The sequence below is a fragment of the Papio anubis genome, chromosome 13, assembly GCF_008728515.1.
Source record: "Papio anubis isolate 15944 chromosome 13, Panubis1.0, whole genome shotgun sequence".
NCBI lineage: Eukaryota > Metazoa > Chordata > Mammalia > Primates > Cercopithecidae > Papio > Papio anubis.
Genome location: NC_044988.1, coordinates 104,218,499 through 104,238,481, shown reverse-complemented (window position 1 = coordinate 104,238,481; position 19,983 = coordinate 104,218,499). Strand labels below are relative to the sequence as shown.

At 56.0% G+C, this 19,983-nt stretch overlaps 1 protein-coding gene across 1 annotated transcript in view; it reads left to right on the top strand.

The window, feature by feature from the left end:
- COL5A1 (collagen type V alpha 1 chain) overlaps positions 1–19,983 on the top strand; it is a 201,242-nt gene that overhangs the window by 110,906 nt on the left and 70,353 nt on the right. Inside the window, 10 exon segments of the mRNA XM_031654694.1 lie at positions 530–583; positions 3,122–3,175; positions 5,546–5,590; positions 7,724–7,777; positions 8,498–8,542; positions 9,045–9,098; positions 9,354–9,398; positions 10,453–10,506; positions 14,943–14,987; positions 17,071–17,124. Coding sequence (XP_031510554.1) covers positions 530–583; positions 3,122–3,175; positions 5,546–5,590; positions 7,724–7,777; positions 8,498–8,542; positions 9,045–9,098; positions 9,354–9,398; positions 10,453–10,506; positions 14,943–14,987; positions 17,071–17,124 — 504 coding nt within the window.

Below are 19,983 nucleotides of genomic sequence, written 5' to 3'. Positions count from 1 at the left end.
CCCATGAGACAGGGCGCTGTTCCCAGGCTCCAGGGCATGCAGAGGAGGGGTCGGCCAGAGAGCCAGGATACCTGAGGGTAGCCAGTGCTGGCCCATCCACCAATGGGCACGCGTGCCTCCTGCGCATGGGCAGCCCTTTGGCACTGTGGATGCAGCCACGAGCAGACGCACACGGGGACCCTCTCCTGGGGCCTCCCTGGGGTGGGGGAGATCAGCGGCAGACACTTACACACACAGGACACTGCGGCGGTCGCCAAAATACCGCGTGACTAAGGATCCATCGGGTCCTGCGGCATGGGACTTGGGGACGAAAGCCATCTCTCCCTTTGCAGCCCGTGCTGGTGTTTGCAGGGGAAGAGGCTGGGATTGTAGATGCAAAGCGGGGGCCTATGGGGAGAGGGCTGGCCAGTGGGGTTCAGGGTGCGTAGATGCTGCGTGAAACATGGTCCAAGGCGGGGCGGCCATCACATCACAGGCTGTCCGCGTGTGCAGGGTGGCCTCTGAGGCAGCCTTTCTGTCCTTTTTGCAGGGTGACCGGGGTTTCGACGGCCTGGCTGGGTTGCCGGGCGAGAAGGGCCACAGGGTGAGTATCTCCTCTGCGAGAGACGGACATGACGATGGGCAGCAGAGGTGTCTCTTGGGAGGTCCTTCTCCTTCCAGGCAACCTCAGATTTCCTATGGGGTCAGGTCTCCGCCATTCCAACCGTCACTATACAAACCTCACAGGAGTCAGCAAATGGTAGTGAGCCCCAAAACGATGTCTTTGTTGATGAACCAGCCCAAAGGAATTGGAGCTCTTATCTATCTGCAGCTTGTGACAAGTGAGCCAGACGGGCCGACCCACCTGAGGGCGTGAAGCGGGCAGGGAAGGAGCCCTTCCTTTTAGAGATCTGTTTCATGGAGTCCTTGAACATTTCAGGGAATCCAAGCAGCTGCCATTTCAGGGGCGGCCAAGGACACTTTGCAATATTAAAGTGGTGGTCCCAGGGGGTCGGGGACAATCTCAAGTGGCCATGAGGAGACCGGGTCACCAAAACCTGCCAGGTGTCTACCTGTTCCCTGTTAACGGGCATGGATGAACTTGAAAGTGTGTCCTGTGAGTCCCGAGCTAGTGCAGGGACCTGGGGGTCTTCCTGGCTGTGCCGTTTCCTTGTGGTTGTTGGAGAACATAGATGTGGTAGCTTTGGATAAACAGCAACAGCCAAGCCCCTTGAATCTTTTTGCATCTGTCTCAATAGACTGTGGTCTTCTTTCAACAACAACGTGATGGAAAGCCTACAATCTCACGCCTGTTGAGGAGGCGTGGTGGGGAAGGCTCGTCCTGGCCACCCGCCCTGCTTTCTCAGGCCATTTGGGGGCCTGATACGAGGGCTTTTCACAGCTTGTCAGATGTTCCTTCTCTGACCTGCTTTCTTTGAGGTAGATTTCTTTGATGGCTCCTTTATATTTTATTTAGCACATCGAGGACATACAGGCACATATGTGCATGCACACCCTCACACACGCACACACATGCATACTCATCCACATACCCCCAGACGCATACACACATGCACACACACCCATACACTCACACACATGCATACACAGGCCCCCATACGCACACACACACCCACACACATACCTAAACACCCACACCCCCGACATACACACATGCACACCACCCACATGCATACACACACACCCCACACACACATACACACATGCACACACACACCCCACACACACACACGCCCACACACGCATACACACACGCACACCACTGCCATACACACATACACATGTGCACACACATGCATACACAGGTGCACAGGCTCCACATATACCCACACTGACACATGCACACATACATGCACATGTGTACACACCCCACACCTGCACACATACCCACACATGTACACTCATACCCCCACACCCACATATGCACACACGCTGCATACACGTGTACATATCCACACACATTGTACATGCACACACACATGTACACACATGCACACCTATACACACATATGCACCCCCATCCCCCCACATGCACACAGGCATACACGTGCACACCCCTCACATACCCCATACATGTGCACTCACATACACACATGCATGCACACCCACACACACATGCACTCATGCACACAAGCATACACACCCACACCCCCTCCACATGCATATACATATGCACACCACCCACACATATGCATATACATGTGCACAGGCACCACATACCCCCACTCACACCCACATGCACACATACCTGCACATGTGCACACACCCCACACATGCACATACCCCCACACATGCACACTCATACCCCCACACCCCCACAGGCACACACATGCATGCTGCACACACATACATACCCACACACATGCACACACACATGCACACCTACACACACATATGCCCCCATGCCCCCACATGCACACATACATGTGCAAACACCCCACATACCCCTGCACACTCCACCCACACACTTGCACTCACATACACACATGCACGCACACACACATAGGCACCCACACAGCCACCCACACCCCACCGCTCTGTCGATTGTGTCCGTAAGCACGGCCCACTGCCCTCCATGATGCCTTGAGAAGGGGCTTGGCTGTTGCTGTTTATCCAAAGCTGCTGCATCTGTGTTCTCCAACAACCATATGGAAACAGCACGGCCACGAAGGCCGTCCCTGACTCAGCTCCAGCCCTTTTGCATGACTGATGAGCACATATTGAGTGCCCACTGCGTGCACGCTCTGAGGCTGCAGGCAGGCGGTGCTCCCCGAGGGTGAGGCTGCTTCACCTGGAGGACTTGGGCTGAGGATAGCTCAGACCTAGGCTTAGTGTCCTGAGGCTGCCTACGTGAGTGGCCCTGCCTGGCCCTGCAGGGTGCTCAGTCCAGCACCCTCCTATCTTCAGGCCATCGTGGCGAGACTCAGGTGAGCGTCTGCAGCCTGCATTAGCCCAGCCGAGGCACACGTGATCTCCTAAGGAACCTTCCCCCATTTTGGAAGGGCCTTTCGAGAGCTTGGGAATCTTACTGTCAGAATTAGAGAAAAACAGAGTGTGGACCTTGGACAAGCCCCTCATGACCTGCTCAGGAGAGGCTGACGTTGACCCTTTCACTTCCTAGGGTGACCCTGGTCCTTCCGGCCCGCCAGGACCTCCGGGAGACGACGGAGAGAGGGTAGGTATTCTGCCGTCCCTCCGACTGCTCCCGCCTGCCCTGCTCCTCAGTGATTTGGGCAGGAAAACCGCAGAAGAGAGGCCTATGGTGTGGGATCGGCCTGTTGCATGTGAGCCAGCGAGAGGGCAGAGTGGGGACTCTGTGGGCAAAGCGACACGATCACGCTAAGAGGCTGCGGGCATGGGAGAGACCCCCGACTGCAACGCTTAGTTACTCTATTGCCCTGCCATTTGCTGGCCCGCCGGGTGGACGTTTAGTTACTCTGTTGGCCCGGCCGGTGGACGTTTAGTGACTCTATTGGTTCTGCCAGTGGACATTTAGTTACTCTATTGGCCCTGCTGGTGGACGTTTAGTTACTCTGTTGGTTCTGCCGTGGACGTCTAGTTACTCTGTTGGCCCTGCCGGTGGACGTTTAGTTACTCTGGTTCTGCCGGCGGACGTTTAGTTACTCTGTTGGTTCTTGCCGTGGAGTTTAGCCACTCTGTTGGCCCCTGCTGCGGATCGCGAAGCTACTCTGTTGGTTCTTCCGCAGACGCTTAGTTACTCTATTGGTCTCTTGCCGCATGGACGCTTAGTTACCTTGTTGGTTCTGCCGGATGCCATTTATTGGTTCTGCCGGGTGACGCTAGTTACTCTATTGGGTCTCTGGCTGGTGGACGTTTAGTGACTCTATTGGTTCTGCCGGTGGATGGAGCCCAGGGCCACCTGTCAGCTCTCACTGCAGAGACAGGTGCCCTGAACCCCACCAGGAGGAAAGGTGGCCAGAGAGTTTACTGAGCTCGGCGTCTCTGCTTATCTCGTCCAGATGAGGAGTTAGCTGGAGGCATGCGGGTGGCAGAAAGCTGAGACTGGGGGAGCAGAGGAGGGCGGGGGGATTGGAATAACCCTCTGTGGGCTTGGAGGTAGGGAAGTGAGTGGCTGCGGCCAGAGTGGGGCCGGAGCACGGGAGGGAGCTGTTCCCCAGTGTGGGCGCACAGGCTGGGGTCTGGTATCTGCCATGCCGTCTTTGTGTGTGGAGGCGAAGTGTGATCTCTAGGCCACAGCGCAGTGGGACTGGGGCATGGGATGTACGAGGCTGTGAGTTTCTAAGCTCCTCCCTGCAGGCACCACAGTCACTCAGACACCTTTGTGTGTAAGGGGTGTTTAGGGGAAAAGCTTTAAGGAACTCTGGAGGGTGAGAAAGAGGAGCGGCTCCAGGGGCATTTCTGTCTCACTAGCTTTCAGGCTGACGTGGTCGGGGCACCTGCTCCTGTCTGGGCCTCAGCACAGTCTGCTGTAAGATGAGGAAGGAGAGAGGGACCCTTCTAGATGTCAGTGCTTCTTGATTGCGAGGACGTGTGTGTGTGTGCATATGTGTGGCTGTGTGCACGTGTATGCAGGGAGTGTGCATGTACCTGTGTGCATGCATGCAGACATGGCTGTGTGTGCATGTGTGTGTGTGGACAAGCATGTGTGCATGGCTGCATATGCACGTGCATGCACAGGGTGTGTGTGTGTTTACAAGTGTGTATATGGCTGTGTATGTGTGTGCATGCATATAGTGTGTGTGTGCATAAGCATGTGTGTATGGCTGTGTATGCACGTGCATGCACAGGGTGTGTGATGTGTGTATGGACAAGTGTGTGTGTATGCACGTGCATGCATAGGGTCTATGTGTGTGTTGACAAGCGTGTGTGTATGGCTGTGTATGCATATGCATGCATGGGTGTGTGTGTGTGCACAAGTGTGTGAGCACAGCTGTGTATGCACGTGCATACACAGGGTCTGTGTGTGCATGTGTGTGTAGGCATGTGCAGGCAGGCTGTGTGTGGGCATGCGTGCTTGCATGCGTGAGGCAGGCGGGAAGGTGCAGTGGTGCTTTGGCGAGGGGCAGCGTTTGCAGGCAGCCCATGGGTGTGAAGCGGTGGAGCCAGGGAGGCACCCCCTTCTGCAGCCAGGAGGAAGCCTCTTCTTGCTTTACTTTCCCAGATGCTTAGGACCCCAGGGGGGACACCTGGTTCCCCAGAGGGTGGCCCAGGGGATCTTGCGACTCTCCCCTGATGCTCTGCCCAGAGTCTGTCATTCGTGAAGGTCACCAAATCCTTTCAATTAGATGATCTTTCTGCCCAGTCTTTCCCTCTGGAGAGCTGTGGTATGTGAGCTCCTGAACCGGCATCTCAGAGCCTTCAGGCCTCACCTGCAGCGTCTGCACACCTAGCAGCTTGCTGGGAGCGAGGACATTCCAGGCCTTCCCAGCTGGTACCAGGGCTGGTAAACCTGGCATATGTGAAGCAGCCCCAAGCCAGAGAACCCTTGTGCCCCACTGAGGGGAAACTGGTGTCCAGGCTAACAGCTCATTCCTCTAACCTTGCCTTTCTTTCTCCTCTGCAGGGTGACGACGGAGAAGTCGGGCCCAGGGGGCTGCCTGGGGAGCCCGTAAGTCTGTGGGCTGAGTGGGACGGTGGGGGCTCAGTGTGGAGAAAGGCTTTGTCCAAGGCTCCTGCTGGAGCAGGATCTGGGATCAGTCAGGAGCTTAGATGAGAGAGGGCTCGACCTGAGAACAGACGGACTTGGACATTTCCCAGGGAAACAAAGAGAGGAGGCGCAGGCGAGGCTGGCTGGCAACTCCAGGAGGAAGTCTGAGCCACCTATAGGAGCAAGCACGGCCCTCAAGGGTTGTTGTGGGGGTCCGGGGCAGTGTGGTGGGGTCTAGGGGCATCGTGGGGAGTCAGGGGGCAGTATGTGGGGTCCATGGGCATTGTGGAGGGTCTGAGGGCATCATGGTGGGGTCTGGGGTCAGTGTGGGGTGTCTGAGGGCATTGGGGGTTCCAGGGACAACATGGTGGGGTCCGGGGCATCAGTGGGAGGGTCTGGGGTCAGAATGGAGTGGGAATTTCACTGTAGGGAGTCTGGGGCGTGTGGGGGTCTGAACGTTATTAAGAGTCTAGGGAGCAACAGGTGGGGTTCAGTGGCATAGAGGCATCGAGAGGCATTGGCAGGGTCTGAAACATTGTCGGGGGGCTGAAACATGGTGGGGAATCCGAGCATGTGGGGGTGTCTAGGGGCAATATAGTGGAGTTCAGTGGCATCGTGGGGGCCCAAGGGCATTGTGAGGGTCTGAGAGCATTGTGGGGGATCTGAGAGCATTGTGGGGGGTCTAGGGGCAACATGGTGGGGTTCAGTGGCATTATGGGGGGCCTGAGGGCATTGTGGGGGGTCAGGGGGTGGCATGGGGGCTTCAGGGCATTGTAGGGGATCTGAGTGCATTGTCAGGGGTCCCGGGGCAACACGGTGGCATCAGGGGCATCGTGGCAGGGGCGGGGTTCACACACCTGAGTCAGCCTGAGCTTGGGCCTGTTTCAGTGGCCGCCCTTCCAGAGGCAGATCCCTCCAGCAGACTGCCCCAGCCCTGGGCATGGGAAAGTTCTTCCCTAAGCGGACATATATTTAGGCCCAGAGCAAATGTCCTGACTGAGAGGACATTCATTACTATTCATTTGCTGTTGCTTTAAAGCATCTCTTTTCTCGTAGCCACGTCAGCCCGGCTGCGTGCATCGGGGGGTGCTAATTGATGAGAAATATCGCAGGCACTGCGTAGAGGAGGCAGGGGTCGGCGCCTGCAGACTCATTTGGGACTAAATTATACCCCAGATGTCTGATTAGCCTCTAAGGCGAATTCATCAACTCCACTCTCTCCTTAACACACGTCCAAGCAATACCTTCTGGGCTGTTAGCTTCCAAGAAACGTTGCTATAACTAGGTATTAAAATAACGAAGGAAACATTTAAGAGGCAATGAGCGGGGGAAGGATCGCTCTTCTACAGAATCTGAAAAGGTTCTGTCAAAATTAAGAGCACTTGAAGTCCAGGTACCTGGGGTGAAGGCTCCGTAATTCCCCGCGGGTGGCAGGCAGCGCTCCCGGAATCTCACTCCACCTGCGGTAAGCGGGGACTGCTCTGCACGAGCCCTGGCTCACCGGGGAGGGCGTGCCAACTCTTGACCAGAGTAGCGTCCTGGAAAAGATCTGTACCTCGTGCCTCCTTCTGCACGTTCAGTCGTGGGGTTCCCGCCAGGGACTAGTTTCGCCTGACGCCTTCCTGCCCGCACCCTCGGACCCTGTGATATCATAAAAACAGTTGTATGTCGCTGCAGAGGGGAATTTGAGAGCCAGCTGATAATGAGGATGGGGCGCAAGGGCTCCGTGCAGCGGAATGTAATTGCGTGGTGATTCTTGGGGGGAGCGTCTGTGCCCCAGCAAGTGTCAGAGGAGTCGGTCAACTTGAAAACCCTCCTTTCCCTGAGGGCGCCCCATGGTGTCCTCTCTGAGTTCCCACCAATTCCAGACACCTGCCCCTGGTTCCCAGCACCAGGGTGGGGTGGAGGGAAGCGGCACAGCAGGCTGGGAAGGAGTCTGGACCTCGCTGCTGGGAGGCCGGGAGGCCTGAGTCACCAACTGGGGTTCTGGGTGGAGTCAGGGCCAAGTGGGCATAGGGGACAGAGAGAGGAGGGCTGGGGTTTCTGCCCGAGTTTAAAACCTGTCTTCCCTTTATTTTCCCTTTCCTCTTACAGGGGCCACGTGGTCTGCTTGGGCCGAAGGGGCCTCCAGGTCCTCCCGGACCTCCCGTAAGTCCTATCGCCACTCTGCTTGTCTGCCCCCATCTTGGCCTTTGAGACCCCACCTCCCAGCCGGTGGCCACTTGGGCACAGAGGCAGGAAGCCTGCACTGGCCCCTGTGACGCCTGCCTGCTGCCAGTGTGAGGCGTGAGTGGGACACTGACGTTCAGACGCTGTAGACACGGCCCCAGCAGGCGTGGCCTCGCAGGTGGAGGCCCGAGGCTGCCGGCCTCACACGTCCGCTTCACCTTGGCTGCACTTACTCCTGGCAGACAGCATGTGCTATTTCAGTTCTAAGCAGAAACCCAGGATGTCACGTTTCTTCCCTGCTAGAAAGAACTTCCAACAGCTTCTGTGAACATTCTGGAAAGAGGCGGAAGCCCTTGATTCCAGTGGGGCTGTGTCTTGGTGGGCAGCTTCTCCAGGGCCAGGCCTGCCCGCTTCAGCCTTCCCAGCCCCGTGTGACCTGGTTTTCTAGAACCTGAGGCCTGCCCCGTGGAATGCAGGGGCCTGGCAGCTCAGTTAACCTTTAGCCGAGGGTTACCGGGGCTGACCCGTGGACCTCTGAGACGGGATTGGGAGTCAGGTCTTTCCCTTCCCCAGATAGCATCCGTCCTCTGATTCTTTGTAGGACGGGCATCTGAGCTGAGTTGAGTGGGATTTTCCTTTTGAGTACTGTGAGTTATTTCGCATTCAGTTACATATTTTTCTTCTTAAAATCGCACGCAGGGTGTAACGGGCATGGACGGCCAGCCGGGGCCGAAAGGAAATGTGGTAAGTCCTTGGTGTCCTGTGGCCCGGCTTCAGGGGCATTTTCCCTGGGCACACTCCTCGCCCCGCTAGGGAGGTCCATCGCCGTCCACCTCAGCTGGGAACGTGAAGGGCAGGTTGCAGACCCTCTTCCGTGGTGCCCACCCTCCAGTGGCGAGTGGCACCCGGAGACTTTAGCATGACGGGGTGACTTGGGAGTTTTCTACCCGATACATCATTTCTGGTCGGTTCCTCTCGTGTGTTCCTTCCTGGACGGATGTCTGGGTGTATTTGCATAAACGAGTTAGTGCTCCCTCCATCAGAGTCAACCTCCACAGCCTCAGAGGCGCCTGGTCCTGGTGCTGCTCTCTGTGGTGGGACCTGGCCGCCTTTCCCTTCCCCCTGGCATCAGGCAGTGGGGAGCAGTTTGAAAGGATGGGAGGCCAGTGAGGGGGCACACGACACCCAGGGGAGGGGGTCCAGTTCCCAGAGCCCCCTTCAGTACCTTTGCTTTTGTCTCCTGTAGGGTCCCCAGGGAGAGCCTGGCCCCCCGGGACAGCAGGGTAATCCAGGTGCCCAGGTAAGTGAGCCCAAGAGAGGCAGCTCACGGGGATCCGGCCGTGGGAGGCACGTGTCTTCAGCCCCGAGCCCTGGGAGGGAGCGGCCAGCTCTGTCCCCTCCAAGTTGCAGCCCCTTCTCTTATCTGGAGGGAGACTAGGACCTGGGTTGGTGCCTGGATGAGGGAGACATCAGTGAGAAGATGGGCGGATGGCAGGGCAGAGTTCTGAGTCAATCAGTGCCCTCACCTTCCTTTCTGGCTCTTTCTCCCTCCTAGGGTCTTCCAGGCCCCCAGGGTGCAATTGGTCCTCCAGGAGAAAAGGTAGGTGGGCCTGGGCTGTGTTGCGGGCCACTGCCCACCTGTAGTTGAATTCCCTGGCCCGCCCCGGGAGGACCCCTGGTATCCACCAGCTCTCAATGTATATCTTGGTGCTCCCAAGAGATGCCAAAGCTCAGAGTGCCAAGAACTGGGCCAGAAGCATGAGGAGAATCTTGGATCCGTGTCTCACTGATTCATACATTTGTTCCCTCATTCATTCTCTAGTATGTACAGGGGTTGCTGAATTTAGCAAGGAACAAAAATACAGGCCATGCAGTTAAATTTGAACCATTGTGTATCTGAAATTCAAATTTAACCGGGCATCTTGTTTTGTTGTTGTTTATTTTGTTTTAGTTTAGTTTCGCTAAATTTGGCAACCTGGCTGTATCTCCAGAGCCTACCTTGTCCTGGGCCCTGGAACGAGAGCTGGAAGCACTTGCCCTTCTAGGGTTTGTCGCTTAACCAGGCACGAGATAGTTCAGGTAGCTCGAAGCGCCTTGGTTGCCACCAGCAAAAACACCTCCAAGGGGGTGAGCCTGAGTGCATGACAATCCCCGGGGCGCCTGAGAAACACAGAGGGCCAGGCTGCTGCCGGGCCTGGGACCTTCCAGGAGCTGGTGTTTGTGGGATGCTGAGGCTGTGGGCCTTACACTGCGGGATGCCCTGCCCCGCCCTGGGGTGTTTGTGTGAACAGACCCGGGAGGACAGGGTGGTGGGAGCACTTGAAGAAGGCACAGCACCGTAAGAGCAGCAGAGGCCGGATGATGCCCTCCTGGGCCCCAGCATGCAGCAGGTGGATGTGGAGAAGAATGGGGGCACTTGGTGGGCTGACTCTGTTCCTACAGCAAAACCTGAAGGTGCTCAGAACGGTGGAGCTGCCCCCAGGGCGCTACGGTGGTTACATGCCTCACAACCAGGGACCCAGTGCCTCTGACCACACTTCTCAGCAAACGCTGTGTGGGCAGAAATGTTGAAAAGTAACCTTGGGGGTCTACAGAGAGGTCAGGTGAGCCTAGGGAGGCTCACGGAGCCTCACGGAGTCTCTGGTTTGTTCTAGGGTCCCTTGGGTAAACCAGGCCTTCCAGGAATGCCCGGTGCTGACGGACCCCCGGTGAGTAGCCCTGCCCCCCTCATCCCTGTATACTCTCCCAACCTCCTCCCTGCGGACAGGGGCTGTGGGCCCAGGCTTTTTGGGGTTCTTGGCCGGCACTGACTCATTCTGGCTCTGTTGATGAAGACCCGTTTGGTCTCCAGCTTGACTGCTGGGTCATTCTTGGGTTTTGGACACCCTTAGCATCATGTGTTTGAATCAACGAGTGGTGATTGCATGAGTAGGAATATTAGCTATTTATTAGGGTGTGCTGATTAATTACCGAAGTCAGGCCTGCGTGCTGAGCCGTGAGGAGGGCTGGGCCGGGCTCCACGCCATTGCTTGCATCCCCAGGGTTGGAAGCGAAGAGGCAGGGTACGTGGTGTGTATTTTTAGTGTTCACGCACTGAGAAGGGAGGTGGTGAGCAAACGCGTTTGCAATGTGTGCGGGCACAGCTGTGGAGCCAAATTAGATTCTGCCTGGAAATAGCGAGTTGGTGACAAATCCAATCTGTGGCTAAGCTGTGTGGAGGGCGTAGGTGTGAGGAAGTAGAGCACACTCAGAATGCGTACGTGCATGCGTGCACACGTGCATGTACACGAGTGTGAGCTGATTTGCACCCACCACCCTCTGTAAGTGCCTGCTGCGGTTTTGGTTGTGATTATTCCGTTAATGCTGAGTCTATTTCACAAACGAGATTAGCAGAATTAATTATTGAAGACACCGTGTGCTTTATGGTTTTAATAACACTGTTGAAAACTAAACAAGGAAGTTAAATATGTTGACGATTATCGGTGACTGCTCACCACGCAGCATCCCTCAGGCTGAGTCAGTCGGCCCAGTGACTCCCACATCACAAACTACCCTTTCTTGATCAGAACAAGCAGAGTGGAGCCTTCTCATCCCCACGTGGGCAGCTGTGGGGCCCCGTGGTCACCTGGCCACATGGGAGTCCGCGTACTGAGTGGTTCATCTTTTCCAATGCGTTATTTGTGTCCTTTAATTGACATTTCATTGCCCTTTCTAATTATCAAAACAGCACATCTTGTTATAGAAAATTAGGAAAATAAATACAATTATAGTAAATTATAACCACCTTTGATCTCATCTCCTGATTTAGCCATTGACAGCAGGTGGACGTGTGTCCTTCCAGCCTTTTTTTCTGTTCCCGTGCTGCTGGCTGTGATGTCGATGGAGTAAGGGCTGCAATCTGTGGGGAGGGCAGCTGGGTCCAGAGCCCTGCAGGGAGGAGGGGACCTGGGTGTGAAGTGGGCTGTACCCCTCTTTCCTTCTGCAGGGAGGAGGGGGGCCTAGGTGTGAAGGGGGACGCACCTCACCTTCCTGACAAGATCATTCTCTCGGCCCTCAGCTGACCTAACTTATTCTCCCTGGAACTCCCCTCCCCATGTTGAAACCTCCAAAGAATTGGGGTCCCTAAAGAGCCTGCAGTTTCCTTTTATATTCTTTGGGGGAAGGAAGGGCCTTTAAGATGTCCCTTCCCCGGCCCGAATTTAAACCTTAAAATGTGAGCGTAGGCGGACCCCATTCGCATGAAGGTACATCGAACAAAAGGAAGCCATGGGTAGGCCCAAAGACAGCCCCAGCCGTCTCGCACGAATCTGGAGGAAAGAAAAGATTTTTAGAAATTCTCCTTTACAAGGCAGCACATTGAGGGTAAACGCTACAGAGAGAGTTCTCTTTTTTTCTTGCTTTGGTTTTGGTTTCAAAGAAAGGAAGATTGACTTAAAATCCATCAAGAAGTATGAGGTGCTTCGGAGCAGACGCGATACCTTGAAATATGTTGTTGAATAATTCCTGATAGCACACGCTGCAGAAATGGTTAAGTGAATTATGGCTCAGTGGAATATATTCCTGATGCCATACGCTGGAGAAATCGTTAAGTGAATTACGGCTCAGTGGAATATTACAGAGCCAGTAAGAATTGAATTTAGACAAATACTCCGTGACATGAGAAAATGCTCACAATGTAATATTAAATTAAAAATGATCTACCATGCCAGTGGCACATGCATATATGCAGAGACAATGGATGATTCTATCATACAATTAGCCACAGCCACTCTGCGCAGTGCGGTGATGAAGGATTTTAATTCCTCTTCCACTTGCCTAATTGTCTAAGATGAACATACATTACTTTTTAAATCAGAAAATATCAGATACAAATAATGTAAGCTTTATTATTTTCCCATTACAGAAGCAACGCTCATTATAGAATACTGGGAAACGCACACAAGGAGAAAGAAAGGGGAAAGTGGTCCTGCCCGGCTTTGCAGGAAAATCAGTCATGGTTATCTTGTGACGTTTCCTTTCTGCCTTTTCCTGTTCAAACATTTTTAATAAGGGAGCTTTGTGCTTCCCCCCACTGCCTACTCCCATTCTCTATCTGTAACTGAAAATATACCTAAAGGAATTTGGCCTGGATGGGAATGGAGGCCGCCGTGATGCCGGCCTCTAACTCTGCGTGGCGCTCCCTGGGTGGGCGCGGTCCTGAGCACTTTGCAAACGCTCTGTGCGTCTCCGCAGCAGCGCTGTGTGCAGTTGTGCTGTTATCTCCAGCCTGGAACTGAGGAAATGACCATGGGGAGAGGCCTGGGGGCTTCGTCGAGCAGCCATGGCTGGGTCTGCCCAGTCCAGAGCCGGGCTCTTGGCCCCCCTGCAGATCCACCCGCCAGGTCCTTCACAGAACGGTGTCTGTGCTCGATAGAAACTGTAATAAAGTGCCACAAAGCACCCCTCCTGGCCACCCTGGACCAGGACACCCTCCCGTTAGCTTTGTCCAGGTCCAGCCCGGCCACCGTGAGGTGCTGGCGCGATCAGCCTTGTTTCTGGAAGGCGGTGTGGTGGCCAAGCATGGCCCCTCCTGGCTGGAGCAGCGGGTGGGGTCCCACAGGTGCCTGGACTTCCTCAAAGCCTCCCTCAAGGGGAACTTTGCACCCTCCCACTCACTTGCTAGGATAGGCTGTCTGCAAAGGCATCAAATCCAACTGGACAGCTAATAAAAATTTGAAAGTCACACACAAACCATTCAATTCAGGCGACGGGACTTGGGTCTTCTGAATGCTACTGTGTCTAGAAAGAGTCTCAGATCATTGTTAGGCCACTCAAGGTAGAAGAGCATCTCGCCACCCTCTCGTGTTACACCTGAGAGAGGCAAGTGACCTGCCCAAGCTCACACAGCAGGTTGAGTGTATTCAGGAGTAGAACCAGACCCCGCCCTGCCAGCCTTCTCGCCACCCCGCCCGGCCTCTTTCCTTGAATCCTTGTTGGTGGAACTGCATTTCTGCACAGTGAACATTGATGATCTTTCTCTTTTTATCCTGGACATTTGGCTCACCGATCCTGAGCTCACAGGCATTAAACCGAGTGACCCGTTTGGGTTGGAAGGTCAGAGGAACCTGCATTCCTAGGAATGGAATTAGTACAGGTCCAGGCAGGCAGGAGACACAGGTCCTTCCTAGGGCCTTGGCTAGGCACCTGTCACGTGGGGCACAGGTCCTCACCTTCGCTCAGCTCCCCTCCATCCTGAGGCCAGGTGGAGACCCCAGGGTGTGGGTCTCAAATGAGGCACCTGTTTGAAGACTTATGGATGTGCTGGGACCCCTCAGTCAAGTTAAACGCCTTACCCTCCACCGTGCGCGCCTTACCCTCCACCCCGCGCACCTTACCCTCTACCCTGTGCGCCTTAGCCTCCACCCCGCGCGCCTTACCCTCCACGCCCCGCGCGCGTTACCCTCTACCCCGCGCGCCTTAGCCTCCACTCCGCATGCCTTAGCCCTCCACCCCGCGCGCCGTAGCCCTCTACCCCGCGCGCCTTAGCCCTCCACCCCACAGGCCTTGTCCTCCACCCTGCGCGCCTTAACCCTCCACCCGGCGCCAACCTTGCTTTACTTTTGGTTCCCCAACAATCAGAGATTCCGAGGTTTGCAGACAGCTCAGCAGTTGCTAGTCCAGGAAGCAGGGATGCCAGGAACCTAGTCCCAGCTCGTTATCATGCAGATTCATCTTGTTAGGTGACCTGGGGAAGAGGCCCTTGTTGGCCCTGTCCCCACTCATGGGTCGCTGGTCTGTGGACCTGCACTGCAGGGCGGGGCTGGCTCTGGCCGGGTCAGGAGCCACCGTGCAGGTCACCTGTGCGCTTGGGGGTTGCTGCACACTCCCGAAGTCGCTCTGACTGTGGCCGGGGTCGGGCCAGGGTCAGGCTTATTGTTTCCATTTTGCAGATGAAGCAGTCGAGGTTCAGGGCCTGGCGCAGGCCCAGGGAGGCCGGGCTGTGCTTGGCTGCCTGTCCGGCTGCTTCAACTTTTGGTGCTCTTAGTTTTCCTGGGGAGGGAGGGAAATGGGCTCCATGATCATGGATGCTAGGCAGGGAGGGGAAGCGAGGGAGGTTGCTTTCTGGAGTGGTGCTGACTAATCAAGGCTTCTTCTTTTGTGACAGGGACACCCTGGCAAAGAAGGCCCTCCAGGAGAGAAAGGAGGTCAGGTGGGTGCTCGCCGTGCCCTCCTACCCTTCAGCATTCAGGCGGGGCGGGTCCAGGTGCTCTGGGCTCAGCCTCTGCTCAGGGACGCCCAGCTTGGAAAGGAAGGAGCCGGGGACACTCAGACCTTCCTCAGGCGTCTCTACCAAGGGACCCAGCCTAGGGGGAACACAGGCCTTTTCTCTGAGAAGCGGGGCATCCGTCTGGGTCACTGCCCCTCACCCCACCCTCCAGTTGCTGTCCATGACCAGATCGGGTGCCCATGACCAGATCGGATGCCCGTGACCAGATCAGGTGCCCATGACCAGATCGGGTGCCCATGACCAGATCAGGTGCCCATGACCAGATCGGATGCGGGCAGCAGGGCAGTGTCTCGGTGTTCAGCCCTGGCCTTGAATCTGCACAAGCTGGGTGGCCTTTGAGTTTTAGGGAGATGCTGCTATGAACGGGGACAGACTGCCAGGTCATGCCAGTGCCAGGGATGGGGTCTTTCTACGGATGCCTGTGTCCGGCACTGTGAGCGGCTCATGGTTCCTCCTGCGGGGCCTCCTGCGCCTACGAGGGTCCCATGCAGCGCGTTCACCAGCACCTTCTCTCCACTGTGATTCTTGACAAAGCTGCCGGGCTGCAAGCGCCTCTGTGGGCAGAGCCTCCAGACAGGAGGAGTAGACAGCGGGGACTGCTGTTGCTGTCCTGGTGTGCCCCAACCTTTGTTCACCCCGAGACCACTTGTGTGTTGAAACCTCACACTGAGCTCATGGTCATCGGGAGCCCAGGGCCGAGGGCAGAGGCCCACCGGCACCAGGGTTCCAGAGGCCCCATTTGTCACAGGCTCTGGGATCGGGCCTGACTAACATTTATCTCTTGAAGCAGGGCCTGTACAGGCAAGATGGGGTCTGGGGCTTGGTCCTAGCGCCCCCTGCCAAGGGTGTAGTGGGCCAGGACTGACCTTCCAGGGCAGCAGAGCTAGCGCCAGTCCTCACAGGGGTTCCATTTCCAGTGCCAGGCCTGCTTGGCAGTGGCACTTCTCCAACGTGCTGCCCCTGAGACCCAGTGGGGTCTGAGATTTGCCACTTCTGTCCTGCTTCCTCTCCTGAAAGTCACAGCAGCCACTGGGGTGAATCCTTCCCTCGGCCCTTGGCTTCTGTTCACCATGAGAGACCCTGTTCCTGCTGCCTCCAGTGGGTCATTTACCAACCATCCTCCCTGGGCACAGCCTCTTATCATCAGAGGTGGAGGCAGCACCTGGGGCCACCAGTGCTTGCACAGCACCCGGAACTGGTGCTGACCGGCGGTTGGCACGTGGAGCCCACAGCACAGGCCCACTGTTCCAAGAGCTGGCTTTTCAGCTGGGATGAGAGGCATTCATTTACTCCCTGGGACTTCCTGAGTTACTCTCTGTGCCAGGCATCCTGTTAGCGATGGGATACAGCAGGGAGCAGGCACTCCGGGGCCAGGTCTCAGAACTGCATCCTTGCTGAGGGGGCCACCAAGCCTATCCTGTCTGGGAGCTCCAGCTGCTGCCGTGACACCATGTGGAAAGGGGGCTGGGAGGGAGGTGGTGGGAGCCGTTCGTCATGCCTGTGTCTTGGGCTGGGGCAGGCGGGGCTGGATGCCCACCCCTGTGAGCTCTAGATGAGCATCAGCGAGGCCCTTGGCTGCTGGAGGATGTCTCTTCCCTGTCTAGCAGCCTTGACCCTTCTCCCAGCCAGAGGCGCTCCTGATTTATTCCAAGGTCCTTAGTCTGGGGATGCATTTCTTTAGGGGCAATGCTCCTTGCAGAGCTCCAAAGCTGGTCTTCCACCATCTCACCGTTCCCCAAGCCTATCCCTTATTTCCCTGACTGCCGGGTGGGACCAGCGTTTGCTTCACCTCTGTGTCCCGCTCAGCATGAGACACAGCCACACCTCCACCGTTAGTGCAGGCTGGGAACACCGGTGTGAGTCTCCCATGGCGGGGCCTCTCTGACCTGGGATGTTCGCCCTGCTCTCAGCAGGAGGGCTATGCCAGAACTCTGGGGTTTCCTGAAGTTCCCCAGGCACCTCCACACTGGCACGGGGCTAACGGTCTTTTTCTCTTTGGTTTTAGGGTCCACCTGGCCCCCAGGGTCCGATCGGCTACCCAGGTCCTCGAGGAGTCAAGGTGAGAGAGACTCACGCCGCTCCAGGTCATCCTGGAGGTCAGGGTTGGGACTGCGGGCCTTGGCGTGGCTGGTTTGTGGGAATTCTCTGTGGTTTAATGTCCCTGCTCTTCAAACCGGAGTAGCCCAGTCCTCCCAGTCACTTATGTGGATGCTAGGTCTCAGGACAGCGGGCCTGAGCAGGCGAGGGTGTGACCAACCGGAGTCAGGAGGGCTGATATGGAGCGTGGGACAGTCTGCAGTCTGTGGTGATGAAGCCAGGGGCGCGCTGGCAGCCATCTTTCAGGACGGGACACGTCCTTTTGCTTCTTGCCTCTTTTATTGTTGCCATTTGTCAGGCTTCTGCCACTCTCCTCACAGACAGCAGATCCCTGCTGAGGCCGAGAGCCTGGCCTCTTTCCTGGGGAAGCTCAGAAACGTTTCTTTCCAGCCATTTGCACATTCCGAATGAGAAAGAGAATCTGTCTCTGCTGGTAGCATCTGGGCGGGCCAGCCCCGTCGCAAGGCGGAGCTCATGGGAGCTGTCCATTTATTCACAATCAATCGTGTTTCTGCCATGAAGGGCTCTGACAACCTCGTTACGTGGGACGCACGGCTCCAGAGCACTACACCAGACACAGGTGCCCTCCGTCACAGCCCAGCTAACTGTGTTTGCTCTGAGCTGGGTAATGCAATCCCGAGTTGTGCAGCTCTCTGGACACGGCCCGTTCTGTGTAGACAGACATACGCCTAGGAGCATGCGGACCAGCTCTCTTCCTCCTCTGAGAATGGGGACTTGCGGCATCTTAAAGGCTCATGATGACTCTTTCCTTCAAGATGCTTTTAACTGGATGTGAAGGAATATGTGTGTATATATAGCAACTAGTCAAGCTTGAGGGATTTGTAGAAATGACTCATCAGCTCCGCTGCCCCTCACCTCCCTGGTCCAAAGGGCTTTATGCTTTTCAAACACTGTTGCACATCAGAAGTGTGTGGCCGCCCTGGGGCATGGAGGCCGACTGGAAACTGCCTCCTGCTCCGAATCAACCTCCTGACTCAGGCTGGTCACCCCCTCACCTGCTCTGAGAGCCCAAGACATCAGTGTTCAGTGACGTGCCCCAAATTCCACTAAAATCGAGGCTGCTGTCAGAAATCAAACCAGATTCGAAATCGTGTGCCCCACCCTTGTCCCCGGGAGGCCCCGACTTCCATTTCCCAGGAACGTTCCAAGTTCACGAGGTACTGAAGAGAGACCTCCCAACGGTTGGGAGCCTGAGGCGAGTCAGGTTTTTCCCTAAAGCCAGCTTCTAGCAGCAAAATGCCTAGCAAATTTTATAAGGGTGATAATTTAGCAGAAATGCTGATTATGTGAGTTCTATAGCATGTTTATTTTACAAATTCCTGTCGCATAGCAGGAGCCTCTGCCAACTCCCATACATGGCTAATTGCATAACGCTGCTCTGTGAGCTAAAAAGGTGTTTGCTTTAAAATGTTTATGGAGAATGCTCTTATCTTGTCTATCTGATTAAAATTCATTCATGACATGAGCAATCCAGTTAGACTTGGAAGCAGAGGGTGGAAGGAAAACTGAGGTTTAAAATAATTTTCGTCGGGGAAAAAGTTTCTCATGCTCCCGTGCATTTGGAAATGTGAGTGGTGTTGGCGCCTCACGAGCTTGGCCCGGGCGGTGGTGATGGCGGCAGGGCGTGGGATTGTGTGGGCCAAGCTGCCGCCGTTGGAGGAGAATAGTCCTCGGTGAGAGCGGGCCCGTTATTTTCCACCAAAGCCCTACTTTCTTCCCGGGAAAAGGTTCTTAGTCCATTGGAGCTGCTACAATAAAAAGACCCTAAAATGGGTGACTTGTAAACAACAGGAAATTATTTCTCACCGTCCTGGAGGCTGGGAAGTCCAAGATCACAGTAGCAGCAGATTCAGTGTCTGGGGAGGGCTGCCATCTGGTTCCCTGATGGTCCCCTCTCACTGTGTCCTCACATAGCAGAAGAGGGGGGACGAGCACCCTGGGGCCTCTGGTGAGGGCACTAATCCTAATCACAGGGGCTCCGCCCTGTGACCCAGTCACCTCCCCACGGCCCCACCTCCTAGTTCCATTGCCTTGGGTGTTGGGGTTCACCATATGAGTTTTTGGTGGACACACGATGTTCAGGTCACAGCAGGCTCCCTTTGTGTTCCTCTGAGTCCACTGACCTTTGGCCCGCCCCCAGGCTTCCCTCTGCCTTGCACTTCTGAAGAGGCACCCGTTTCAACCTGACTGTCAACAGAGTCAAATCCACCCTTTGTTTAGCCCCCAGCTGCTAGGAGGTTGCCGGGCGGCCTAAAATATGAGTTCACATCCAGGCCTTGGGCAAAAGCCTACCCCTCTCTGGGCTACGTGCACATCTAGCCCCAGCCGTGCTGCAGCTCCTGAGTGCTCCTTGCTGGGGCGGCTGGCTGGCCGTGTCACAGATGCTCCAGTCCAGCCCTTCCCAGCCAGGGCCACTTCCTGCATGACTGAGGAGTGCCCTCTAATGGGAGGTACCGCACACCCCACCATGCACACAGCAGTCCCAATGTCAGTAGCCCCGTGGCCGAGAAACTCTGGGAAGTGCTGGTTCTGTCTAGTTGGTCCCATTGCTCTGATGGGGATCCTAAAACGCTAGAACTGTAGGACCAGGAGGGGTCTCAGGGGGCTGTGGTCCTACCTGCCCGCTCTCAGCAGGGCGTGGGCAGGGTGGGAGCAGCAGCGTCGCCCAGCCTGCCCAGCGAGAGGGAGGAGAGCTGGTGCCAATGCCCCCTGGATGCCGTACCAGGGAGTTTAGTGCTCCTGAAAAATAATGCCAGCCACACAAACCCCATCCCCCAGGACTCACGGCAGGGAGGGGCAG